At 47.5% G+C, this 24,477-nt stretch overlaps 1 protein-coding gene across 3 annotated transcripts in view; it reads right to left on the bottom strand.

Moving 5' to 3' along the window:
* LOC140418106 (disks large-associated protein 2-like) overlaps positions 1-24,477 on the bottom strand; it is a 1,176,606-nt gene that overhangs the window by 84,031 nt on the left and 1,068,098 nt on the right. For all 3 annotated transcript variants that reach the window (XM_072501530.1, XM_072501537.1, XM_072501527.1), the window contains 2 exons: positions 13,018-13,189; positions 4,208-4,445 (listed from right to left, as the gene is read on the bottom strand). In XM_072501530.1, the coding sequence (XP_072357631.1) occupies positions 4,208-4,445; positions 13,018-13,189 (410 nt within the window). The remainder of the gene's footprint in view (positions 1-4,207; positions 4,446-13,017; positions 13,190-24,477) is intronic.

A 24,477-nucleotide genomic window follows, 5' to 3' on the forward strand; every position in this document is an offset into this window, starting at 1 on the left:
CAAAGCAGAATTCTATGTTCAGGTGACGATTTTCAGCCCTTGGTCGGCATCAGAGAGAACGGCGGCGCGGGGGGGGGCGAAATCCGGAGATAATCAGGAAAGGCCATTTTCTCCGGAGAGAATCGGGATATGTAAGTCTCTCTGGAAGGGTTGTGTTTCCTGATTTTTCACATCGCTCGCCGGTGACGTCACAAAGGGCGAGAACATCATTGTAATGGTTTTTCATGCATTTTATATAATTAGCCAGCTCCCAGCTCGAGATTCAGTCGAGATGACCTCCCGTCGGGATGCAAAGGTAACTATAGCCTCCGGGGAGAGGGACATGCCTGGGGATTGTCAACCTGGCAGTGCCAATCTGTGTCAAGAGGCATTGCCAGGGTGGGCCTTCTGGGGAACCATGTTGAGAGGCTTCCCGTTATATGTGGTGTGGGGGAGACCGCTGAGGCCATTGAGATGGGTACTTGCACGCCCTGGCAGAAGGGAGAGTGGGCAATGAGGGAGGGAAAGCTGGTGATGCTTCTGCGGCGGGAGAGAGCTAGGGGGAGGAGAGCCTGATGATTGTGGGAGGAGAGCACAATTACTGAGGGGGGGTGGGAAAGAGAGCACAATAATTGTGTTGGGGGTGGTGAGAAAGAGAGAGCCCGATGATTGTGGGGCGGTGGGGGGAGAGATTCCGATGATTACGTTTGGGGTGGATAGAGAGACCCTGACTATTGTGGGGAGGTAAGGGGGAGAGAACCTGATGATTGTGGTGGCGGGGGGAGGGGTGGGGGGGGGGGGTGGGGGGGGGGGGGGGCGATGATTGCAGGGATGGGAGAGAGCCTGATGGTTGTCGTAGGGTGGAGTTGATCAACAGTTTTGATCAGGGCACCCTTTAAAGATCTCTGCGGAGCCGGCCTTGCCAGCTCTACCAGGCCCTCCCCCGTCAACTCAGTTTTCTGCCTTCATTGAGGTTCATAACCTGGAGTGCAAATTGGTCTGTGCAGCTGGAGAGCGACAGGCTGGATTTCAGTCAGATGCTTTGAAAAATATATGGTAAGATTCCACCTGATAGCTCTCTGTACAAATTGTCTAATCTGGCAGAATGAGTTTCTTGAAATACAAATTTCTCTGAATGAGCTAAATTGAGATACATTCTGAGTCATTCTGAATTGCTTCTTCTGGAAAATGGCTTCAGAATGGGTAACTAGTTATTATTCTGAGGAGGTTGTCAGCACAATCAGTCGAACTGCTGAAGACAATTCTTCATGGACGATACCAGAAAGTAACAAAAGAAAGAGGGAGTCTGAACTCTGTGATCACCCTGCAGATCTATTGATTCCTAATGTTGCACAATAAATCACTGTAGCATGCAGATAGTCATTAAACTTCTCTCAGACAACACTGTGACAGACAAATCAAGACCATCAGAGAGTATTGAAGCGAAATATTAAAAAATTCAAAATTTGGTACAGCTGTCAAATTATCAACAATTGCTGCCAGGTATGTTTATCATGAGTCGGGATGACGTATAAAATAACACGGTACTTACAGTAAGCTGAAAGGGTAAAATAAAACATCTTGTTTACCTGAAAATAAGTGCTTTCAATTTGTAACAGTAGCTTTTATAATGTATTTACCCCATGGTTTTAGGTTTTTTTGGTAATATTAAGAGATCCAGCTAGAAACTTCCATATTACATTTCCGTAACTATTTTTTGAAAAAAATTTAGAGTACCCAATTCATTTTTACCAATTAAGGTATTTAGCATGGCCAATCCACCTAACCTGCACATCTTTGGGTTGTGGGGACGAAACCCACGCAGACATGCGGAGAATGTGCAAACTCCACACGGACAGTGACCCGGGGCTGGGATCGAACCTGGGACCTTGGTGCAGTGCTAATCACTGTGCCACCGTGCTGCCCACATTTCCGTAACTATTGATTTCCCCTTGCCTCTCAACTGTAATCCAACACAAATAACCTTTCCCAAAGCAAACATTAATAATGCCCACAGCAATAATAAACAGCTCCGATATCATTTCAACTGAAAAATCTACCTTCAAATTCACCAGCTAGCTTGGCACCTGCAATCTTGTCAAGCAGCACAATAAAGGTTTGATGACTTCTATTTTAAACTAAGTGCAGTATTGACAGCTGGAAACTGCCGCTCAGAGACCTAAACAACAATTCAGCACCATTCACACATGGCTAAGGGTGAAGGCTACATAGTTGGCGCTGTGTGTTGGCTACTTGTCAAATACAGTGTGAAGGGATGGTTGAATGTGCTCATGTTAACAAATCATGTCGGAGAGACATAATTAATATTGCACTCTGACATTTGCACATTGTCCATGAAGCCATTCCCTTCTAGCTTGGCCTCTGTGAATTTAATTACATATCCCTGCTAAAACTGCATCTTGGAAGTTGCTGAGACAGAGACGATGCATCCAGCAGAATATAAAGTGAATGCAGATCCAGACAGGAGTCAGCACTTTGCTCTAAATTTCTCATGGTGTCATTTTTTTAGGCATCAAATGACAATCAGTTGTTTTATACTGGGCTGATGCCCACAAGGACCTGAATTGAGTCTGTTCAGATTGATTTGCAACCTGACATACAGCCATCAGTCTGGACCTCGAAGCCAGATCCATACAATGAGAGACCAGCGTGCACCCCCCCCCCCCCCCATTGTTACTTTGCACACATTCCTCACATGCATAATGTATATATCTAATTACATATCACCAGATACTATTGAAGACAGGACATTCATGCTGTTGTAATGATAAAACAATGAAATCATTTTTGATTTTTATCTAATTTGTTTGACAACTGGCGTTCCAATTGGTCAAAAGATTATCTGCATGAGAATCTGTTGGCATTGTTTATTGTTTATACTCATGTAGAAATCGATCTTGTGTAAAGGTTGACCCCACAACTTTTGGTCTAAAAATAAAATCATAACTTTCCATGTACTTCGTGTCTCTGCAGGCTAGGAATTGTGTGTGTGTGAATATCCAGTTAATATTTTAATCAGTTACATCATCAAAATGGTCATTCCGAAAAGAGCCCCTTAATCCATATGCTGTCACAGGGAGGTGGCCACCAGAATTATCTGCATGATAAGGGTCCACCTTGTGTCATACAGAATCATGTTATATCATACCTTCCATTCAACAAGAAAAATGATACCAGAAATTCCTGACAAGTTATAACAACGCATAATCAGAACAGAAGATTGCAGTCCTACTTTCAACCAGACCTGAAGGTATGGAAGAAACTAAAAGCTACACAGTCCTGACTGGAGATGTGATACTGGAGGAGGCAGAGTGGGTGGACATTGACACTTACTCTAATGCAGCCTGTCCTTCTTTTACTGATAACCTTGTTGTGTTCCTGCATTTAGATTACGAGTTTTGATAAATTGCAATGCATAACTGGTTCCCTTGATACAGTGATTGATGTGATTCGGTTGGGTATAATTCATCACATGCCTTGTCATTATGCTTCCCTGGTTAAATTCAGAATAAACCTGCACTGATCTGAGTAAGTCCTCGATATGCATTGCTAAATGATAATGAGTTTGGACCTTGTTTGCCGTGCTTATACAGAGATAAAAAGGGAAGGTGGTATGATTGTATTGAGGTGCTTCAGAGCAGGGGAGTTTTGTGCAGCAGCTTGCACCCTGATAAAATGAATATTCAGCAGAGACCAAATAACAAATAATGAGTGACCAGCCTGCAAACGGACCACCGACTGTCCTCTTCCATTGCCATCAATGGCAGAGAGTGGTTTGTGTTGAAAACTCGTCTGTGCCACTCCCAACAAATCAGATCCTCTTAACTAACTAAATTTCAGCTTTGCAGAAAACCCTAGCAAATATAATTTTTAAAAGAATCGAGTAATAAGAAATCAAAATGCAAAGGATTTCTAGAGACAAAAATTCTCACCATTCCCTACATTCATCCCTAAATAAGCCCCATGCAAAATCATTTTGACCAAATGTGATATGCTTATGTGATATTGTCCTGTTGTTAATTGCGTCAGGCCACCTCTAAACATAGAAATCTTTGTTGCAAACCCAGTTCCCATGGTGACTACTTTCCGTTAAAACACTGATAGCCCAAATTGAATCTGGAGGGTTAGTCTGTAGAATTGATAATACTCGAAACACTGAAATTAAAGATGAGCAATTGGTTTCATCATCCTCACAGTCAGTACTTACAAGTGCTGGATTTAATAGCACCGACACTCGTGGCAGGCATCATGGGTGCTGACATAGAAAATACAGACAAGCAGTCATCATCCTGTGAGCATCCTGCTTGAATGGCACGTAGGTAGCTGTGGCTTCGCATTCGAAAGCAACCAGGCAGGTCGAGAGCTTCCACAGCCTGGGATTCCATTTCACCAAAGACTGACTCACACACCACTTCGAATTGTCTGTTCGGATCAGCCTCACCAATCTGCAGTAAAGCATATGTGTTCCTTATTAATGGAGGTAAAATTGTTCCATGTTAGGTTATCTCATTAAGGATTTAACAATGTTGCACCAAGTGCAGAGAGCATCCAAGCTCTGACTTTCACTTCCTAAATATCTTTTATGAATGTGTTTAATATGTTTATTCACCCCCCCACCCCCCCCCCCCCAACCCCACATTCCCACTCCTTTCAGCCAGAGTTTTTTTTCCACGGTACTTAAGTACATTTTGAGGTCAGTAGGTGGCAGAATAGATTACACACTGACATTTCATCTCCAGCATATGGGTTCAAGTCCAGACCAGATCGATGGAATTAAATTGTCCACTGTCTGTTGTTATCGGAGTTGTGTGAAACCCAGCAATCTCAACGTCGCGAGCAATCTGGTACAAATTGACACTTAATTAGAAATCTTTATCTCTGAGCCCAGAGCAGGAATTGGGTGGCAGATGAGAAAGTGACAACTGATGTTGTAGAGGAGGTCCTCTGGGACTAGGGTCATGGCACATTTTATGGGACATACTTTGCGTCCTGGCTTTACCTGTGGGAGCTTGCAAGAATTGCTCAAAGTGCTTTGCAGGCACATCAACATCAATAAGGTGAACAAGTGGGCGGAGGGTTTGGGCAGCAATCTCAAAAATGCAGACAGGTCTGCTGACAATTTCCAGCACCTTAATTTTTATTATGTCAGTGTGTTTCTTTTAATCTATGACAATGCTCAATGTTAACACAAGCCACACAATATATAAAAAGATGCTGTCTGAGCTTTCTGTAGGGGATCTCTGGTGGAAGATTTGACAGATCCTCTGGAATAAAAAAATGGCTATCTTGCTCGGGTTTCTGCCAACCTTCTGCTACCTGGAGTGCACAAAATTATGCACTAATAGTAAAGCAATACTTCAAAATATACGGCGGGATTATCTGGTCCTGCCCCTTCTAGGACTGGAAATTCCTGTCCAAGTTAACGGACCTTTTAGCTGGTCCATCAATTTTACCATCCCACCCACAATAATTCATGTGCAGGCGGGGCTGGAATATTTAGGCGATCATTTTCTTCTTAATTTGCACAACTGTTTTAAAAATTCTAAATTCAGTCTCAAGAAAATTGGGCGGGATCCTCTGCAGCCCGACGCCGAAATCGGGATCGGGCGGAGAACGGACTCCAACGCCGGATCCGGGCAGGCGCGGTTTGAGGCTGGTTTGCGATGCTCTGCCCCCTCCAAACCGGCATCATCTGGATGCGTGCTGCGTGCAGATGCAAGGCCGTTGGCGCATTGTCAGTCGGCCCACTTGCGATGCTCCGCCGCCGATGGGCCGAGTTCCCGACGGCGCGGACCATGTGTGGTCTCAGCGTCATGAACCCGGCATGCCTGCTGCGGCCAGTGACCAGCGCCGGGATTCTACCGCTGGCCAGGGGGCTTCTGCTAGGGCTGGGGGGAGTTGTGGGGGTTGGCAGGGGGGTTGGGGTGGGTGGGTTAGGGTTTGAACATGGCCGGCGTCATCATTTCCGGCACGACCGGATAAGGCTGTCAGCCCTGCGCTTACGCGGCCCAGTATCTGGCCATTCTTCGGCTGTTTTCCATGCGATCCGCGGGTGGTTCATGCGGCGACGGTGCTAGCCCCTCATCAGTGAGGGGTCCGCGCTGAATTTCCTGTCGTGAACTACCCGCCGATTCTCTATTGGCGTCGGCACTTAGTCGCTGAAACGGGGAATCCGGCCCATTTTCTCCGATAGCGGGGCGACATTTCATAGAATTTACAGTGTAGAAGGAGGTCATTCGGCCCATCGAGTCTACACTGGCTCCTGGAAAGAGCACCCCACCCAAGCCCACACCTCCACCCTATCCCCATAACCCAGTAACCCCACCCAACACCAAGGGCAATTGTGGACACTAAGAGCAATTTAGCATAGCCAATCCACCTAACCTGCACATCTTTGGGCTGTGGGAGGAAACCGGAGCACCCGGAGAAAGCCCACGCACACACGGGGAGAATGTGCAGACTCCGCACAGACAGTGACCCAAGCCGGGAATCGAACCTGGGACCCTGGAGCTGTGAAACAATTGTGCTAACCACTATGCTACCGTGCTGCCCACATTCTGTCTGAATTCTGTGCAAAGTGACATGGAACTTGGAATCAATAGAAGTTTATTGTGTCCAATGACCATTAAACAGAACATCCCACAACTTTATCGCAATCGGACAGAGGTATATTGGGCCAACTGGCAGGAAGAGACGGTTTTCCTCTAGATATTGGACACCTCAAGAGCCGTCATCTCACTGAGTGATTTGGATAACTTGTAGTTTGTTCTGAATGCCTTCTGCTATCTGCCAGTGTTGAAGAAGAATCATGCCTCACTTAAAATGTTAACTCTGTTTCTCTTTTCCCAGATGCTGCTCGGACCTGCTGGGGTTTTCTAGCACTTTATATATTTATTCTTGGGACAGTTTTACTCAGCTTTGTGTAGCTCTTACCAGCAAAGAATAAAAATGTAAAACCCTAACCCGTATATTGTCCATCACCATGGTGAAGCACTAGACAACTGAAAATGCAATCCCCAGCTCGTTCATCAAATGATAATCTACTATAAATTCAAATAAATAATATGTTCAGCAAGTAAAATGGAGTAGAAGCCAATTATGTAGGGCAAGGATAAATGAAATGTCATTTTATCGGGATAATCACCTCAGAAATGATTTCCCTTAATGATGAAAATCCATTAATCCAGATAGATGGACTGCAGAGGTTCAGGAAGGTGGCGCACCGCCACGCTCTCAAAGGCAATTAGGGATGAGCAACTAATGCTGACCTTGCCAGTGACACTCACATCTCATGAAATAATAACAATAAAAAGATGGTATGATTGTTGTTGAGTTTTCATGATTTTCAGCTTTGTTTGAGCTGCAGTTCATAACTAACTACAATTCTAGCGGATTGAGAATCCTGGAAACAAAGAAACCACTGAATTGTCCTGATTGCTGTTGTAATGATTTCTGGCCACGATTTAACTGGAAATAAATCTACGTCTGGTTTGGTGCACGTTTAACGGGGTGTCTCTCAGTGGTTCCAGCACCCGAGAAACATCCCGCTATTTACTGGCATTTTCCTATTTTTTCTGGCCTCGGGGAGTTTTTCTCTACCGAGGCTGCACTTAGAGTCATTTACTGCTGGCAAGTGCAGCAGGAAAGGCTGTAGCCATCTGGGATGGCCACTTACAAGCAGGAACAGAGAAACTCACAGCGCATAGTGGGTAAAATGGACAAAGCAAGATTCAGGCAGGCTCAGAGCCTGAAATGAATATTTGCAATCCGGAAAGATTTCCAAGTGTTGTAGCAAGCGGGAACTGCTGCGAGCTTCCCGGCGCTCAGCCCAGAGAGACCGGCAAAGCTAGTCAACATTAATTGATTTACTTACCGAGGCCTCACGGGCCTTCCACTGCAAATGAAGGCTTGCCAGCTGATTCGCTGGGACCGCACTCGCCGGCCCCCCACTGACAAGGTCAAGCAGCACTTAAACTGCGGTTGCTCAGCCCAGCTCGCAACAATGGCGCCGTGGAGACCAGTCCCAAGATTTGGGCACGCTGACCTGGGGAGACTCCGAGACACAGTGGAGGCCAGGAGGGATGTCCTGTTCCCCCAAGGGTCCCGGAGGGTCAGCCATAGGGCAGCCAGTGCTCCCTGGGATGAGGTGGCGGCAGCTGTAAACTCGGGAAGTGTGACCAGGAGGACTGGCCTCCAGTGCCAAAAAAAGGTCAACGGCCTACACTGGGCAGCACGAGTGAGTAGACACCAATGCCGCCCCCCCCTCATCCAAGGGAGCACCAACCCCCAAACGCTCCATGAGACCCCCAATCCTGCCTCCACTCCCCTCCCCTTTCAACCCCCCAACACTCGATTCATACCCCCCTCCCACCACTGTGAATCAGGCGTGTGGTTAACGATGCCCCCTCTGTGTCTCCGCAGGAAAAGCTCTCCCATAATTGCCAGAAGAGGGCCCAGACTGGCAGTTGGGTGCAAGACCTAAGAATCCTCACCACCTTTGAGGAGTGTGCCCTGGAGGTAACTGGGGTGGCTGAGGACATATTGGTCACCCACGCAGAAGCTGGTGGATGCCGCAGAGGTGAGGATCCACTGGGCAGCACCCAGGCGACCTGTCAAACGTGAGTAGTGATTGCCTTACTGACTGACCCATCCCTCCCACTGACCACATGTCCAATCTCCTGCCGGTCCTCCAGTCGACGGCACTGGCCCATCCCGGGCGACACCCTCTCCAGCCTCCCAGGAGCCCACCTCGGAGGAGAGCTCCAAGGATGCCACCGTTATAGTCACGGCATAGCTGTCACTCCCATCCTCCACCAGCTCAGATGCACACACTTCGGTGGGAAACGTTCATGGACAGACTTCGGGGGCACTGTCTCGTGAGCACCACACTGCTGCTGATGCGCATCTAATGGAGGCAGGAACCCCCAGGCGATTCAGCAGTTGGAGCACTGCTGGATCCCAGGGCCCAGCTGGGTCTAAGTTGGGGGGCGGCTAAATCGGGAGAGTGGGGACTTGTATTACACATTAAACACCCTTGTGCACTACCATTATGACACCTCTTATCACTTTCTCAGCAATGCGGGCTGACCTCCAATCCCTTGGCCTATCTCTCCAGGCATCTCCCCCTACCAGTGACACCCACCCACCCTCCAGCTCTGGACATGTCCCCGGGGCTGTGTCCCATCCCCTGGGTGTTCGGATGTTGGCTGCTGCATGTGTGGTGTTGCCTCTCACAGTGTTCAAAAACAGTGTCCAGGCATCAAGGTGTGATCGGAATGCTAGGCAATGACTCCCACATGCTACATGGCCCGCCTACCCACAGGAACCCACTTGGGATGTATGAATCATAGAATTTACAGTGCAAAAGGAGGCCATTCAGCCCGTCGCATCTGCACTTGCCCTTGGAAGGAACACCCAACTTAAGCCCACACCTCCACTCTATCCCCGTAACCCAATAACCCCACCTAACCTTTTTGGGCACTAAGGGAAATTTAGTATGGCCAATCCTCCTGACCTGCACATCTTTGGACTGTGGGAGGAATTCGGAGCACCCAGAGGAAACTCACGCAGACACGTGGAGAAAGAAAACTCCATACAGTCACCCGAAGAGTTGAAGCCAGATCCCTGAAGTTGTGAGGCAACGGTGTTAACCATTGTGTCACCATGCCGCTCCGGTGCTCAGTTAACTATGATTGCCAATTCCCTATTGGCAATAGCCTTCAGCAGCACCGCCAGAGGCCTCAGTAATCGGAGGGGGTTATGGGTGGTCTTTGGGGCTGATGAGCAGGTACAAGGGTTGCCTCCGGAGGGCATACACACGATCCAGAGGTTGACATGGTGGTGCTGCGAGCAGATGCCCCTCGGTTGCCACCCCCAGCACCTCCCCCCAACCCTCCTATGGCGGCCCACCCCTGCGGAGAGCCCCCCCACCCCTGCCGAACACTGGGGTGGCAAACCCAGCCCCCGGGCTCTTTGCCTGTGGGCAAAGATGGCTGCTCGCCTTCTCAGATCCCCGCAGCAACCCATCAGCCCGGTTCACGTTTTTCTAAAGGAGTACTAATCGGTGCCAGCGTGACCACTTGCTGGGGAGACTGGTGAATGACAGGAGGCCTTTGGATATGGGGTGGCTCATGTTAATTGTATGGAAATAGGGCTTAAGTGGTGATAATTCATTTGTCGCCACATTATGGCGAGATCTCGATTTCGCTTACGGGAGCTCTAATGGTTTCCGAGAAACTCGGAGTGGCCACCACGCCTAGTCTCCACTTGTGCAGACCATGACTAATCGGTGCCTGGTTGAGGACTCGCCTGTGTGGACGGTGACTCCTGGGATGACGGGGGAATGCAGCATCAAATAAGCCACGTATATATAAATGAGCCAAATGGATCATTTAAATATCATTATCTGGGTCATGCCCAGTGAGGCCGATTTGAACCATGCCCGTGATTTACCTGGCACGCCTGGATCAACGCGGGTATAATAGAATTGCCTTTGTTAACTCTGCTTCTCTCCATAGATACAGCCAGACCTTCTGATTTATGCAGGATTTCCTGTTTTTATTTCTGATTTCCAGCATCCGCAGTATGTTGCTTTTATTTGAGGATGCTTTCAGTCTGCAATTCTAATCTGCACACACTGATTGTGAATTATCTTTCATTAATGAGCCTGCTTATTCAATTAGCAAATCTCTCTTTCCTCTGTTCCAGCCCCAGTCGCCAGCCCGCATTTGAGGAGGAAGCTCTCAGAATCTTCAGTTGCTTCACTGTCACGCTGTTCACCTGAGCCCTCCACGAGCCCAGGTGCATTCACCTCAGTGCGTCCAATTCTATATTAGGCCCAGGGTCACAATCTGGCGCGTACATCATTGACACGGGTCCACAGCTGTCTGAGGAAGTGACAGCCAAGCTCTCTGACACTCGGAGGACAGCTTGAGGTTAGGTCTTGTGCAGGTGATGTACCTCGAGACTCAGTCCGAACAGGCCTGTCGGAGACAGGCATGGGAACATCATAGTTCTCCACTGGTCCTGCCTCCTGTGTCCAGCCTCGGTGCAGCTTGTGGTGCTGGCACCCAATACGAACAAAGTTACAAGCAGACCACTGGAAGGCAAAAGCAGCATCTGCTGAACTCTACGTCGTGGAAGAGGTGAAACTCGCCAGCTACACACCTCTCATAAACGATTGTAAAACTGAACGTTCCAATTACCCGGTGGTAGGGAACTTAATTTGATGGGCGAACTTAATTCTGGCAAGATGGTCTTTTATTGATCGTGCATGGCATGCGAAACAAATGCAAACAGACTTCCCGACGTTGTCTGACAGGAGGCTCAACCTGCCTTTAAGCAGCTTTGAAAGTCCTGCGAACAAAATTCTGATGGTTCATCCTGCCACTGGGAAACAGATTTATTTTGCCGCCTGCAAAATTCCCCTGCCTGCCACGATTCCCCCTCTTGGGGGGACTAAACGATTCCGCTCCTTGGCACGGTGATTATCATTTTACAAAAGGGAACACTTTTATCACCATGAACATTCCGCAAACCCTGCACAGCTTTCCAGTTTATAATCTCCATAAAAGCTATCAAAACAGTTTAGCAGTATCAGTTGCTGCATGATATTTAGTGTCTTCGAATAGTGGCATACATTGAAGACAACCTTATCATAGATTATCATATAATTTACAGTGCAGAAGGAGGCCATTTGGCCCATCGAGTCTGCACCGGCTCTTGGAAAGAGCACCCTACCCAAGGTCAACACCTCCACCCTATCCCCATAACCCAGCAACCCCACCCAACACTAAGGGCAATTTTGGACACTAAGGGCAATTTATCATGGCCAATCCACCTAACCTTGTGCAATTCTTTGTTACGTTATTTTGCAGGGTGAACTAAAGGCCGCAACATGCAATACTGCCGAATAGAATGACGTACAATAATATCTTGACACCTGAAGATGGAAAAAAGCAGCATGTATACTTTCAAGTAGTCATTTCTATTTGTGAACAATGTTTTTTAGTGAGCAGCTTTCCTTGAGTTAACAATAAACACATCTGACTTGTTTAGCCTGTCAGAATCCATCTAAATATCCTCTTTTGTACTCCACTTTCAGCAAGATATGACTATATTTGGGCTCCTAATACTCTTGTCTCAACTCATTCAAGAAATGTGGCTTTGAACAATAATCACCTTGGACAGGGACCTCTACTAATGTTAGCTAATTGCCACCCAGACACCGTGCCGTCAAGTCATTGACAGTATGACCATATATGGCAGTGCAATGTAACTTCAGTGATTCTCACTGCTTACCTTGAAGCTTTTTTCCCAAATCAAGCACCGTCGTTGCCAAAATCTTCCGAGCACAGTGAGTCTGTGCTGATCCTTCACTTGATCTCCTCCCCTGCTTGCGGGAGCTTTTGGGTAGCAGTTGGCTATTGATTGTATGAATTAAGAAGGGTGCCACGTGATTGAGCAACGTTACTTTCATTTTGCAATGATTGCCTTCTCGGTTGCATTGATCGTAATGTGTCTATATCCCCAGAATTCACTGAGTAAATTCATACATTATTGTAAGTGGGCTAGAGAAATGGAGCTAATTGGAATTCTGATTTAATTCATTGGGGTGCAACACATATGAATTATGAATCCCAGCACTTTTCTTCCATTGAAACTTTTAGCTCCTCATAACTGGTTATCATCTCCTGACAATGGGCTCATGAATGTATTTTGTGCTTGGTTTAACTATGGGGAGGTGGTGGCCTGGTGGTCTTGCCACTGGACTAGTAACTCATGAGCCCCAGAGTAATTCTCTAAGGACCCAGGTTCAAATCCTACCACTGCAGATGGTGAAATATGAATTAAATTATAAGCTGGAATTAAAAGTCCAATGATAACATATGAACCCATTACTGGTTGTCATATAAAATCCAGCTGGTTTGTTAATGCCCTTGAGGGAAGAAAACCTGTCCTGTTTTAAAAAAAATCAATGTTAGCTGCTTTGCTGCAAGATTTCATACCTGATCTTACCTGATTGTTGGCACTGAGCATCCGACTGTAACCCTGGCCCCTGGGTAGAAGCTTAGGTGGAGTGCGGAGGCTAGACCGGTGCAGATTATCCAGGCTGTAGTTCATTACAGTGTGTCCTTGCAAGTAAGAGTGGCTGCAAACGTATGGATCAGAGCAGTGCTTACAGCTGAACCTGTGTGGGTAAACAGAAAGGCATTACTATGAAAGGTATCACTTACAGAAAAGTATTAGGGCTAACATTGATCTTGGGCCAGTCATCTGAAATCAGCAGTCTGTTTATGGTAAAAGAAATTGAGGAGGGGTTGTCGATTCACTATCATGTGTTACCAGAAAAGACCAATTTCACTCAATCTTTCTAATTGGGAAACAATTATAACATTTTACTTTATGATTATGGATAATGTGAGTCTAAACTAATGGATGCCGAGCTATTGCTTTGGTACAGAAAAAAAGAGCTTGCATTTATATAATGCCTTTCGCATCCTCAGGATTCCCCAGAGCACTTTACAGAAATTGCTTTCAATGGACGCGATCTACCAGCTGTGTCTCGCCTGAATTGGGTGCAGGGCACCCATAGATGCTGAGAGAGATCTCTAACAGGATCTCACCAGATATCGGGATCTGGTGGGCGGAATCAGTATTTGACAAATCTGCATATTAGAGTGAGTAGCTAGTCTCACTGTAATATGCAGCTCGCCTGACCTACCCGAGACTTTGGGATCTACCCTTCACCTCAGAGACTTTAGGTGACCTCCCTTCAGTGCTGATCCCCACAAGGGAATGGCACTTGGAGCGTGGTCTCCCAGGGGATTGGAGACCCTTGGGTGATTAGTCTCTGGGTAGGGTGGCACCCTGGTACCTTTGGTGCCACCCAGGCACATCCTGGCATTTCCAAGGTGCTCAGATGTGCTGGACAGGGCACTATCAGGTTGACATGATGGCATTGTGCCTGCACTGGGGCTTGGGGGGTCCCAGCCCATGTGAGGTGGGGCCTGAGGACCCCATTATTGGTGAGTTGCAGCTTTGGGTCTCTGGGGGACGCATCTGAGTGGAGGTTGAGAAATCTGAATGCCATTTAAAAATGGTGTCCCGACCTCCTCCTGTACTCAACTCAGGAGTTCTGGCAAGCGGAGCTTCTCAGTGCAGGAAACGGGACTAAGTGTGGCCTTGGCAGGACGTTCCCTGCTGAGACCCTGGATTGCACAGAGTCCTAATCGATAGTGTGGCCTTTCGCACCTCTACAAGTGGTGTGAAAGTGCAGGGAAACACCTGGCTAAATGCACTCAACATGGGTCTCTGATGTAATTTGGTTAAATTGCGCCCATCGTGTAGCCACTATTGCTCTGTGCAGCAGCCAATTTGTGTACAGCATGTTCTCACAAGAGCGATTGGATAAATACCAGTTAATATGTTTTGGTGACATTGGTTGAGGGCTATTCTTTTGCCAGGGCTTTTAGAAGGGTGTAAATCCAACAATGCATCCCGCCCTTGGTGCCACACTGAAGTATCAGTCTGGATGGATGTAGCTTAATTCTGAAATTTGTTGAGTCAAAGATGGGAGTAGTGTCACTGAGCTATGTTAACACACAACGACATACCCCATGAACAGACAGAAAGGAAAATCAGATGGGGTGCATAATGTGCCAAATTATTTTACCATTTTTAAGTCAAAACCAAAAGTTACCATGATCCCTGTTGTTTTCATGGTTGCCCTGTGATAGACTGAAGATGACAACTTTCATTCCCTATTGAATGAAGAAGCTGCACTTTCCCTTTTTGAAGATTTAAAGACCTCTACTGAGTTTGCAATTTATAGGTGGCAGATCTTTGTGGAATGATTGGATTGATCTCACTGTCTCCTGTTGCAGACACTGATGTGGCCGAACAGCCACTTAGGATGACGTTCTCCAAGGCATACTGGGAAAATTAGCCAAGTGCAGGAGCAAGCAGACTGCAGTCTAAATGAATAAAATGAATACTGATGAGCAGGCTGCAGCCTGGAGGACATTGCAATACACAGGAAAATGGCCATCTCCAGGCCATCCCAGGGACAATAGAACTGCACTGTCAATCATACTTGTTTACCAGACACAGTGACACCTAAACACCTCGATTGGAAAGCCTACATACTCTCCAATACCTGCAGGCATGGCTGTTGAGTATGCACCCTGAAATTGGCGTGGCGGCCCCTGATTGGACTTAATCGATCAGGGTGATCAAACCCTGATCAACCAATTGGTGATGACCCAGGAACCTCCCAAAACGGCGTGAAATCCAGGAAGGTTAAAAGGTAACACACCATCCTAGAAACTCTCTCTGCAGCAGCCAGAAACAGGAACAGGACAACGGTGATCTTCACTGGCTACCACAAGGAGGACCATCACACCACCAGTAGAAGGAAGGCCAGAGCCAGAGGACAGAAGCCGACGCACAGGTAAAGGCCAATATCTGTTTGGGTACTTGTCAGTCATTCAAAGTTAAGTCAAGGTCTAGTATCGAACTTCAGCATTATGTAGTTTAACTTGTATTGATGGTGTTGTTGATTTATATTAACATTGTTTGTGCGTGAATAAAGATTATTGATTGAATACAAACTCGACTCACAGTTTATTTGTCTACCGTATAAGGGTTAAAGACACACTGTGCAGCAGGCGCAACACTGAAAAGTCCAATGAGGATATTCCAGTGTCCTGTGGGTGGTTGCGAAGCTGTTTTGTACCATTATTCTGAGATAGGCATCAGGCCTTCCTTCATTCTAAATCATAATTTTAATAATTCCCTAAAATTTAACTTGCCCTCCACCCTCTGCATTTGGTTCCTTGGCTGTTCACCCTCTGCTAATATCAACCAGGGAACTTTCCAGTTCCGCCTGGAAATTCTCAACTGAGGTCTACAAACCTTTTGTTGGTCCATCAAATTCTCCAACCTGGTCGCAACGCTTCCTATGGTGGTTGCAACTGGAAGATTTAGGCCCACACCTCAATCTATCGTCTCCGACTAGCTCATTGTTCCCATGGAGTTTGAAGCTTTTTTCAGAACTCTTTCACCCCTTTAACTATGTCAACATTTTTGAATCCAACTGTCATGATATTCAAACACACACATCATGATAGACACACCACCAGACAAATCAGAACACACAACACCACAACCAATGACAGAAAGATATAAAAGCACAGACACGACCCCCGGTGGTCAGTATTAGCTGCAGAGGAGGACCAGGACAGAGCTGTTACCAAACACACTCAGGGAGACAGCACGTGCAGAGTATCCAGAACGAACTGTATTATCAGAGTTAAAAAAAAATAGAGTTGTACCACATACAACTGTGTTGGCTCATCTGTGAACCAGAGCACCCAACACCACATGGTACAGGAGTGGATCGATACCTGCCGGCATACCTCAGTGTACAGAGACAACCAGCAGTGCCCAGGCAAAATGATAGAGCTCCCGGTTCTGCAGCCGCTCCAGTGCTACGGCGATCTCCGCGAAAACTGGCGGCGATTCCGGCAATGGTTTGAATTGTTCCTGGTGGCAGCTGAACTCCAAGACCTGGATGATAGCGAAAAAATTGAATTTCTCCTCACCATCGCCGGTGCAAGGGCAAGAGAAATATTCACAAGGTTCAGGTTCTTCAGGAGGCAGCAAAGGTACGATTACCAGGCAGTCCTGGACAAATTCTCCAAGTACTGTGAAGAAAACGCAATCCAATCGGCAAGTAAAGGCAAGAAAAGCTGCAGTACTCACCTCGTGGCTGGGATCCCGGAGCCCGAATTCCCAGAGGCCGAAATCCCGGGCCTGAGAGAGGGCTGGGTCGAGGTCGGCGGCCATCTTGCTAAAGGTATCACGCTAGCACAGTTGCGCGAGCAGTGCGCAGAACCGGAAGTTTTGTTTGCGCATGCGCGAGATGCTGCGCATGCGCAGTCAAGAAAACGGCCATCGGTAAAGGAACAGCGATCTGAGCATGCGCAGTCGCTTCCTACGTGCTACATACCGAGCGTCAGGATGTCAGAGGCCCCAGACTGCACCAATTTAAAGGGGAAATGTCCCAAATCCAATTTAAAAGGGAAACGTCCCAAATCAAAAAAACAAAAATCTGTTAAAGCTGTAAAACAACCTTCCCTCACCTGGAATGACAGCACATTGCCGCAAATTGACCCAGGAGATGAATTTGACCTCCGAAGAACCCTCCGACAAGCAGTTAGCTACGCACAAGCCGATGATTCCGACCTCGAATACTTTGATGACGATCTTTACAGTGTTTCCGGACCTCGCGAGCCCAATGATAGCTCCGTGGTCCTATACGACTATGACTCGGACGAACCTTTCGTGTTGCACATTGGCGGCCCCCACATTGAATCCGACGCAGATGCGGATTCATTTTTCGGATTTGAGGATCTTCAATCCAGCAGATATGACGTTCCAACTTATCAGTACCGGATGATGCTGCAGCCTGACATTAACAGACAGGGAGCGGTGCAAGCACACGGAGAGCGCCCTGCTGCCACACAGAGCGTGGTCCACGTCCCGCTCAACGTTCCCGACTCTATGAAAGAAGACATGCAAGACTCCAGAGTGCAGTCCTCGCACGGACAAGAAGTGACTCCAGTGTCACAAGCCTCCACAGAGAGCTCGTGGACAGCCTCCACGATAGAAGTAACGCAAGACTCCAATGTGCAGTCCTTGCAGGAACAAGACCATGAGGGTCTAGCAACCTCTCCTGACCAACCAGCGGCAGACGATGCAAGTCTGCCATGCTCACGTGAACAGCAAGAAGGCTATAACAGCCTACCATGCTCCACTACACAGCAGCATGACCATGACGGTCTCTCATACTACAATGAAGGGCACAGCGCTGAAGACTGTTCAAGCCCAACTGAAGACAAGCCAAAGGAATCGCCTCATCCAAGCCCGAAGAAAAAAGGTTTATGCGCTGACCTTCAGGATCATTATAGCCGAACAGAGATTAATAATGCTGCACGGCCACAGAAGGATGCTGAGGATTTGCTAACGAAATTAATTGAATGTTTAACTTGCAAGGAGCAGACTGAGAATTGCCAGTGTTTTAGTACGGATCGAAAAAATGGACAAGACATTGATCCTCAGGTAATGGAAATAACACAACCTGAATCATATCTACAGCAGGGACAAATGTCTCCCTTCAACACAACGCCGCAAAATCTCAACTTCGGAGACCAGCAGTTAGTCAGTAATGACTCTTCAAACGTTGAGGGGAACATTAATTGCATTGAACCTATACACACTCCACTGATTATTGAGCAGAACATTGGAGCAAGAATCCTGAGGACACCGACATCGAGTAGCCAGATAACGAATTTAAAACCCACAGCAGTTTCAAGTGAACCAAGTGTGCTTTCCACTAATGGTGAAGATGCAGATAAGGTCGACCCAATTATCCATTGTACCACACTAACCCCAGTGATTAAGCAGTTATGTATGGGGAGTATAATGTGGGCAATTGAGAACAGTAAAAGAGAGACTGTGACCATGCCAGTCCCAGCAAAATCAGACCCAGAGACCATGAAGGCATGTACATTAGACAAAGATACATATGAGGTACCTGAGAAGAAAAGTGAAACGGAATGTTCTTTGGAAAATAGTACAATGTCGATAGAAACATTGGATCCTATATTCGAGACCATACATATGGGAGAATTTGGGGGTAATAAACAAGGTTCTGCAATGTCTGGGGGAAGATTTAAAATTCCAAAGAAGAAAAGCCCAAATGAAGGACAACGGCAAGACAATGACAGTCCACCGACATGGTGTGCACCACCAGATGAAAACTTTGACAATTTACCCAACCCTAGTGAACAGCAAGCTGCTAATGAGGATCTATCCACGGGATGTGAGACGAGTGACGACAGCATCCCACTTCCCATGCAAAAGGTGCAAGGTGACAGACCTCGCCTAGTGCGTACCGAGGCACTCGACGATCACGGTGGGACCACTGACGACTGCGGTGGCGGCGCACCGCTTCCACCCTCGATGGCTCGACCCTCTCCACTGGTTGGTGCATTCCTGCATGTTCCGACTCCAGAAGTGCAGCTTCAGGGAATCTCGGCTGCCTCCAGTGAACCTGTTGGGACTCCGGACGGGGGGCATCGACGGAAGGCAGACCGGACTCCAGATGGGGAGCAGCCAAGCGCCGACTCTGATTTGCGCACGCCAGACCTTGCTCCGGACGGGCGGTGTCGCGGCCTCGGTGATGGCACGCTCAGGGTGACGGCGGATGCCACGGCGACAGGGAATGGATCGCGTGGCAGTCCCACTGGGTCGGCAGTGGCAACCAGCACCGGCGGTCCAAGATGGACACACCAATTCGCGCCATCGCCAGACGTTGATGCGAGCAACAATTCTCTCTCCAAGGCGACATGCTTCGACGTTTCTCTGCGGAGTCGCCCTTCCGGCACAGCAGGTGGCCGGAACCAGCGTGCACGGTCTCGGCCAACTTCCACATCTGGCACAGTCATCGCCTTGCATGATATTAGTGATGGTGCTACTTCGATGGCAACGACCCATCGGCTACAAGATGCCGTCCACCACAAACATAAAAAGAAAAAGACTCCACCTTGTTCCTGGCATGCAGGGCGGATGGATTGGTGCGTAGGCGCAATCAGCGAGCTTTGCGCCGCCTTCCACGCTCGCAACTGAACCGTACGCACACGCCGGATCCTCCACTGGTTCCCAAGGATGACTTCGTGGAGATGCCACGGATCATGCCCCTTCCATCGCCACCAGAACCAAACCACAGCCAAGGCACCACTAACAAAGATGTTGAATGTTATATTTGCACGAATGAAAAAACCAAGCACTGCACGAAGTACAACAAATGGTAAAGTAGAGACTTCGGCAACAGCATCACCTCCAACAATCCAAGGTGAACCAGTGTGACCCCAAATCTCCACAGCTGAACCGGCTTGAGGACCAGCCTATTCTTGAGGCGGTCACCCATTAGACTGGACTTATAACGCTGTTCATACGTTCAAAAAGTCAAACACTTCTGTATTATAACCTGTTGTTGTTTATTGTTCCAGATATCGTCTGACCAGACCAATGTTGAAGTTTTTTTTTCTCTCGCATCCAAGTTTTGTTATGGTACAACCTTGTTAGTGTGACGCACCCGACATCGCCCCATGTAAATAGTTACGTCATATACACACGCTGTACACAACACACACACACACTCTTAGATGCACTCACGACACAATTATATTTATAACCACGTAGGCACATATCTTTGTAAAAAGGGGGGATGTCATGATATTCAAACACACACATCATGATAGACACACCAACAGACAAATCAGAACACAGAACACCACAACCAATGACAGAAAGATATAAAAGCACAGACATGACCCCCGGTGGTCAGTATTAGCTGCAGAGGAGGACCAGGACAGAGCTGTTACCAAACACACTCAGGGAGACAGCACGTGCAGAGTATCCAGAACGAACTGTATTATAAGAGTTAAAATAAAATAGAGTTGTACCACATACAACTGTGTTTGCTCATCTGTGCACCAGAGCACCCAACACCACACCAACCTTAGAATCACCTGATCACTATGAGCAGGTTTGCGGCAGCTCTTTTTAACCCCATGATGTCAGTCCACCTTTCTGTTTCTCCAATGCCTTTTATCTGCTGACATTAATTTCCTCCAAGGTCCATTGTGAAGACAGAAAAAAAGTATTCTGTGTGTCTGCCATTTCCTCATTCCCCATGATAATTTCTTCTGTCTCTGCTTCTGAGGAAACCGTCTGTCTCTCAGGGATGAATGTTTACTTTAGCTATTCTCTTTCTCTTTTTTTTTAAATTTGCAAAAGTTCCGACAATCTGTTTATATATTTTTAGCTAGTTTACTCTCTTATTCTGTTTTATTTCCTTTTTATCAACCTTTTGGTGGCTCTTTGTTGGTTTCCAAAACTCCCAACCCTCAGACTTGGTACAGTTTTCTGTATCTTTGAATCAACTACTATCCTTAAATCCCTGAATGAGCCACAGATGGATCTTTCTTGCCGAGTCTTATTTTCAATAGAATGTATTTTGTTGAGAATTTTGAATTCTTTAAATGTTTCCCCCGTTCATTTATTATCAGACCTTTTCTTTATTTACGTATTAACCTCAGCCAGTTCTCCTCTCATACCAACGTAATTGGCTTTGTTTAAGTATTTTAAGATTCTCCGGACATCACGGTGGTGCAGTGGTTAGCACTGCTGCCTCACGGTGCCGAGGACCCGGGTTCGATCCTGGCTCCAGGTCACTCTCCCCATGTCTACATGGGCCTCACCTCCACAACCCAAAGATGTGCAGGATAGGTGGATTGGCCACGCTAAATTGCCTCTTAACTGGAAAAAAATAATCGGGTACTCTAAAATTAAAAAACAAAGTTTAAGATTCTGTTTGTGATTGGATTCTGTCAATTTCTAGCATAACATGGAACTCAGTAACATTATGGTCACTATTTCCCAGGGGATCTTTTATTGTGAGAGTACGAATTAACTCTGCTTCATCACACAATGCTAGATGTAAGATAACTTTATCCCTAATCGGTTCCACATGTATTGCTCTTATATGTCATGAACATATTCTAAAAACACATCTTCCAAACCATTCTTGCCAATTTGATTATCCCAGTCAGTATGACGTGCCCCATAATTTTACATTGCCTTTGCTACAAGGTCCAATAATTTTTGGTTCAATGCTCTATCCAACAGTATAATTACTGTTAGGGGACCTACAAATGTCTCCTATCAGTGCATTCTGACTCTTGCTATTTATGATTTCCACCCATACTGATTCTACTTCATGATCTTCTGAGACCAGGGGCGAAATTCTCCTACCCGCCCCGCCACATTTCTGTCCCGACCGGCTGGCGGGAGTCTCTGTAACACCGGCCGGTCAATGGGGTTTCCCATTGTGGGGCAGCCCCATGCCATCGGGAAACCCCCGGGCGCCGGCAAAACGGAGACTCCCGCCGGCGGAGAATGACGCCCCAGATCCTTTCTCACTAGTGCCCTTATGTCACACTGTACAATCAGGACTACCCCTCCTCACTTGCAATTTTGTCTGTCTTTCCAAAATATTGTGTATCCAGGAATATATTTTTCCCAACCTTTGTCACTTTGTGATCATGGGCGAAATTCTCTGGAAATGGCGCAATGTCCGCCGACTGGTGCCCAAAACGGCGCAAATCAGACGGGCATCGCGCCGCCCCAAAGGTGCGGACGCATCTTTGGGGGCTGAGCCCCAACATTGAGGGGCTATGACCGCTCCGGAGAAATTTCCGCCCTGCCAGCTGGCGGAAACGGCCTTTGTTGCCCCGCCAGCTGGCACGGAAATGATATGTCGGGGCGGCGCATGCGCGGGAGCGTCAGCGGCCGCTGACAGTTTCCTACGCATGCGCAGTGGAGGGAGTCTCTTCCGCCTCCGCCATGGTGGAGACCGTGGCGGAGGCAGAAGGGAAAGAGTGCCCCCACGGCACAGGCCCCCCCGCAGATCGGTCAGCCCCAATCGCGGGCCAGGCCACCGTGGGGGCACCCCCTAGGGCCAGATCGCCCCGCGCCCCCCCCAGGACCCCGGAGCCCGCCCGCGCCGCCTTGTCCCGCCGGTAAATAGGTGATTTAATTTACGCCGGCGGGACAGGCAATTTACCGGTGGGACTTCGGCCCATCCGGGCCGGAGAATCGAGCGGGGGGGCCCGCCAACTGGCGCGGCGCGATTCCCGCCCCCACCGAATATCCGGTGCCGGAGAATTCGGCAACCTGCGGGGGCGGGATTCACGCCAGCCCCCGGCGATTCTCCGACCCGGCGGGGGGTCGGAGAATGTCGCCCCATGTCTCTGTTATAGCGTTTAAATCTAAATCAATTGCCTCTACGTCTGTCATTAGTTTATCTATATTAGTGCAGATGCTTCATGCATTCAGATTAAGGACAGATACTATCATTTCTTTTACTGCTATTCCCTGCAATGTCCTTATTTGCTGATGTATAATTTTTGTTAAACTCTGTCCCTGTCCCATTCTGCTTTTCTTTAAGCACATTGTTGTACTATTCCGATACCTTGGGCGAAATTCTCCTACCCGCCCCGCCACATTTCTGCCCCGACCCGCCGGCGGGAGTCTCCATAACACCGGCCGGTCAATGGGGTTTCCCATTGTGGGGCAGCCCCATGCCGTCGGGAAACCCCCGGGCGCCGGCAAAACGGAGACTCCCGCCAGCGGAGAATGACGCCCCTTGACTTTTCACTCCCTAAATCTCCCTTCACCCAAACCTTCCCCGACCTCTGTTAGCTTAAAGCTGTGTCTACAGCTGTAGTTATTCGATTGGCCAGAACACTGTTGCCAGCCAGTTTAAGTCAAATCTATCCGAACAGAATAGTTCATTCTTCTCTGTGTTCTGTTGTCAGCTTTATTATGTTCAATTGCATCCAGCATGTAAGTTCCAACAATACGTGCAAGAACCACAGGACTTTGGTGTCACAAATGTCAAGACTATTGATTCAGCTGTCTCCCCTGCTTCTATCCCTTCCCTGAACCCACCTTACCAAACTTCTATGTAAGTTCACTTGTGCTATATCTCTGAAATTGTGTCTTTCTCTACTTTTCTATCCCCTTGGCCTGCAGGAGTTCACTTTGTTGATGAGACCTACATCCTGCTCTGTAAACCCTTTTCTCACAAAATTGTTGCCCCCTAAACCCTTTTCTCACAAAATTGTTGCCCCCCCTCCCCACCTTCCAGTGTCCCTTTCTTATATCATGTTGGCTGCTATTACTATCAGTTCCCTTTCTTCCCTATCCTCCTCCCCTTCAAATCTGCCACCATCATCTGTCAAATAAACCCAACAAAGTCTGATTCAGTATCACATCAAAGACAGCTAATCTTTAGCAGCCTCTTAAAGTTGTCAATCAAAATATGAACTCTGCAGCCCTGCTGAGATAAGTGATTTTGGAGCTTTTGGAATTCAGACAAAGATTCATAATGAGCTCAGCTGCAAAAACAGTCCTCGGGAAATGTCAACAATAAAGTATATTGAAACTGCAGGAATAGTTACTAATGATGTTTTTCTAAGTAACACCAGACCGTCTATCAATCAATGCATTCCAGAAGATTTTTGTTTCAAGGACTGGGGATTTAAATAATTTCAGATCATGAGACTTAAACAGATCGCATCTCCCTTTCATGAGTGTTTATGCTTTCTCCATAAAATTGTGACTGCCACATTGAGGGTTAAGACCCTGGCAGCGGCCAAAATGGAGTTGGTTTGAACTCAGCACTAATTTCAAAATACCCTGCTAGGATTGCGTTTCCCCCCGTGTGAATCATGCTCCACACCCTTCCATCACGGGCGTTTTTTTTAATCTGCTGGAAATGAGCTGGGATGCCCGCATCCAAATCCAACCTGATATTTTTATAGGCCTCTGGAGTCGGCTCAACTC

The sequence above is a fragment of the Scyliorhinus torazame genome, chromosome 1 (genome assembly GCF_047496885.1).
Source record: "Scyliorhinus torazame isolate Kashiwa2021f chromosome 1, sScyTor2.1, whole genome shotgun sequence".
Taxonomy (NCBI): Eukaryota; Metazoa; Chordata; class Chondrichthyes; order Carcharhiniformes; family Scyliorhinidae; genus Scyliorhinus; species Scyliorhinus torazame.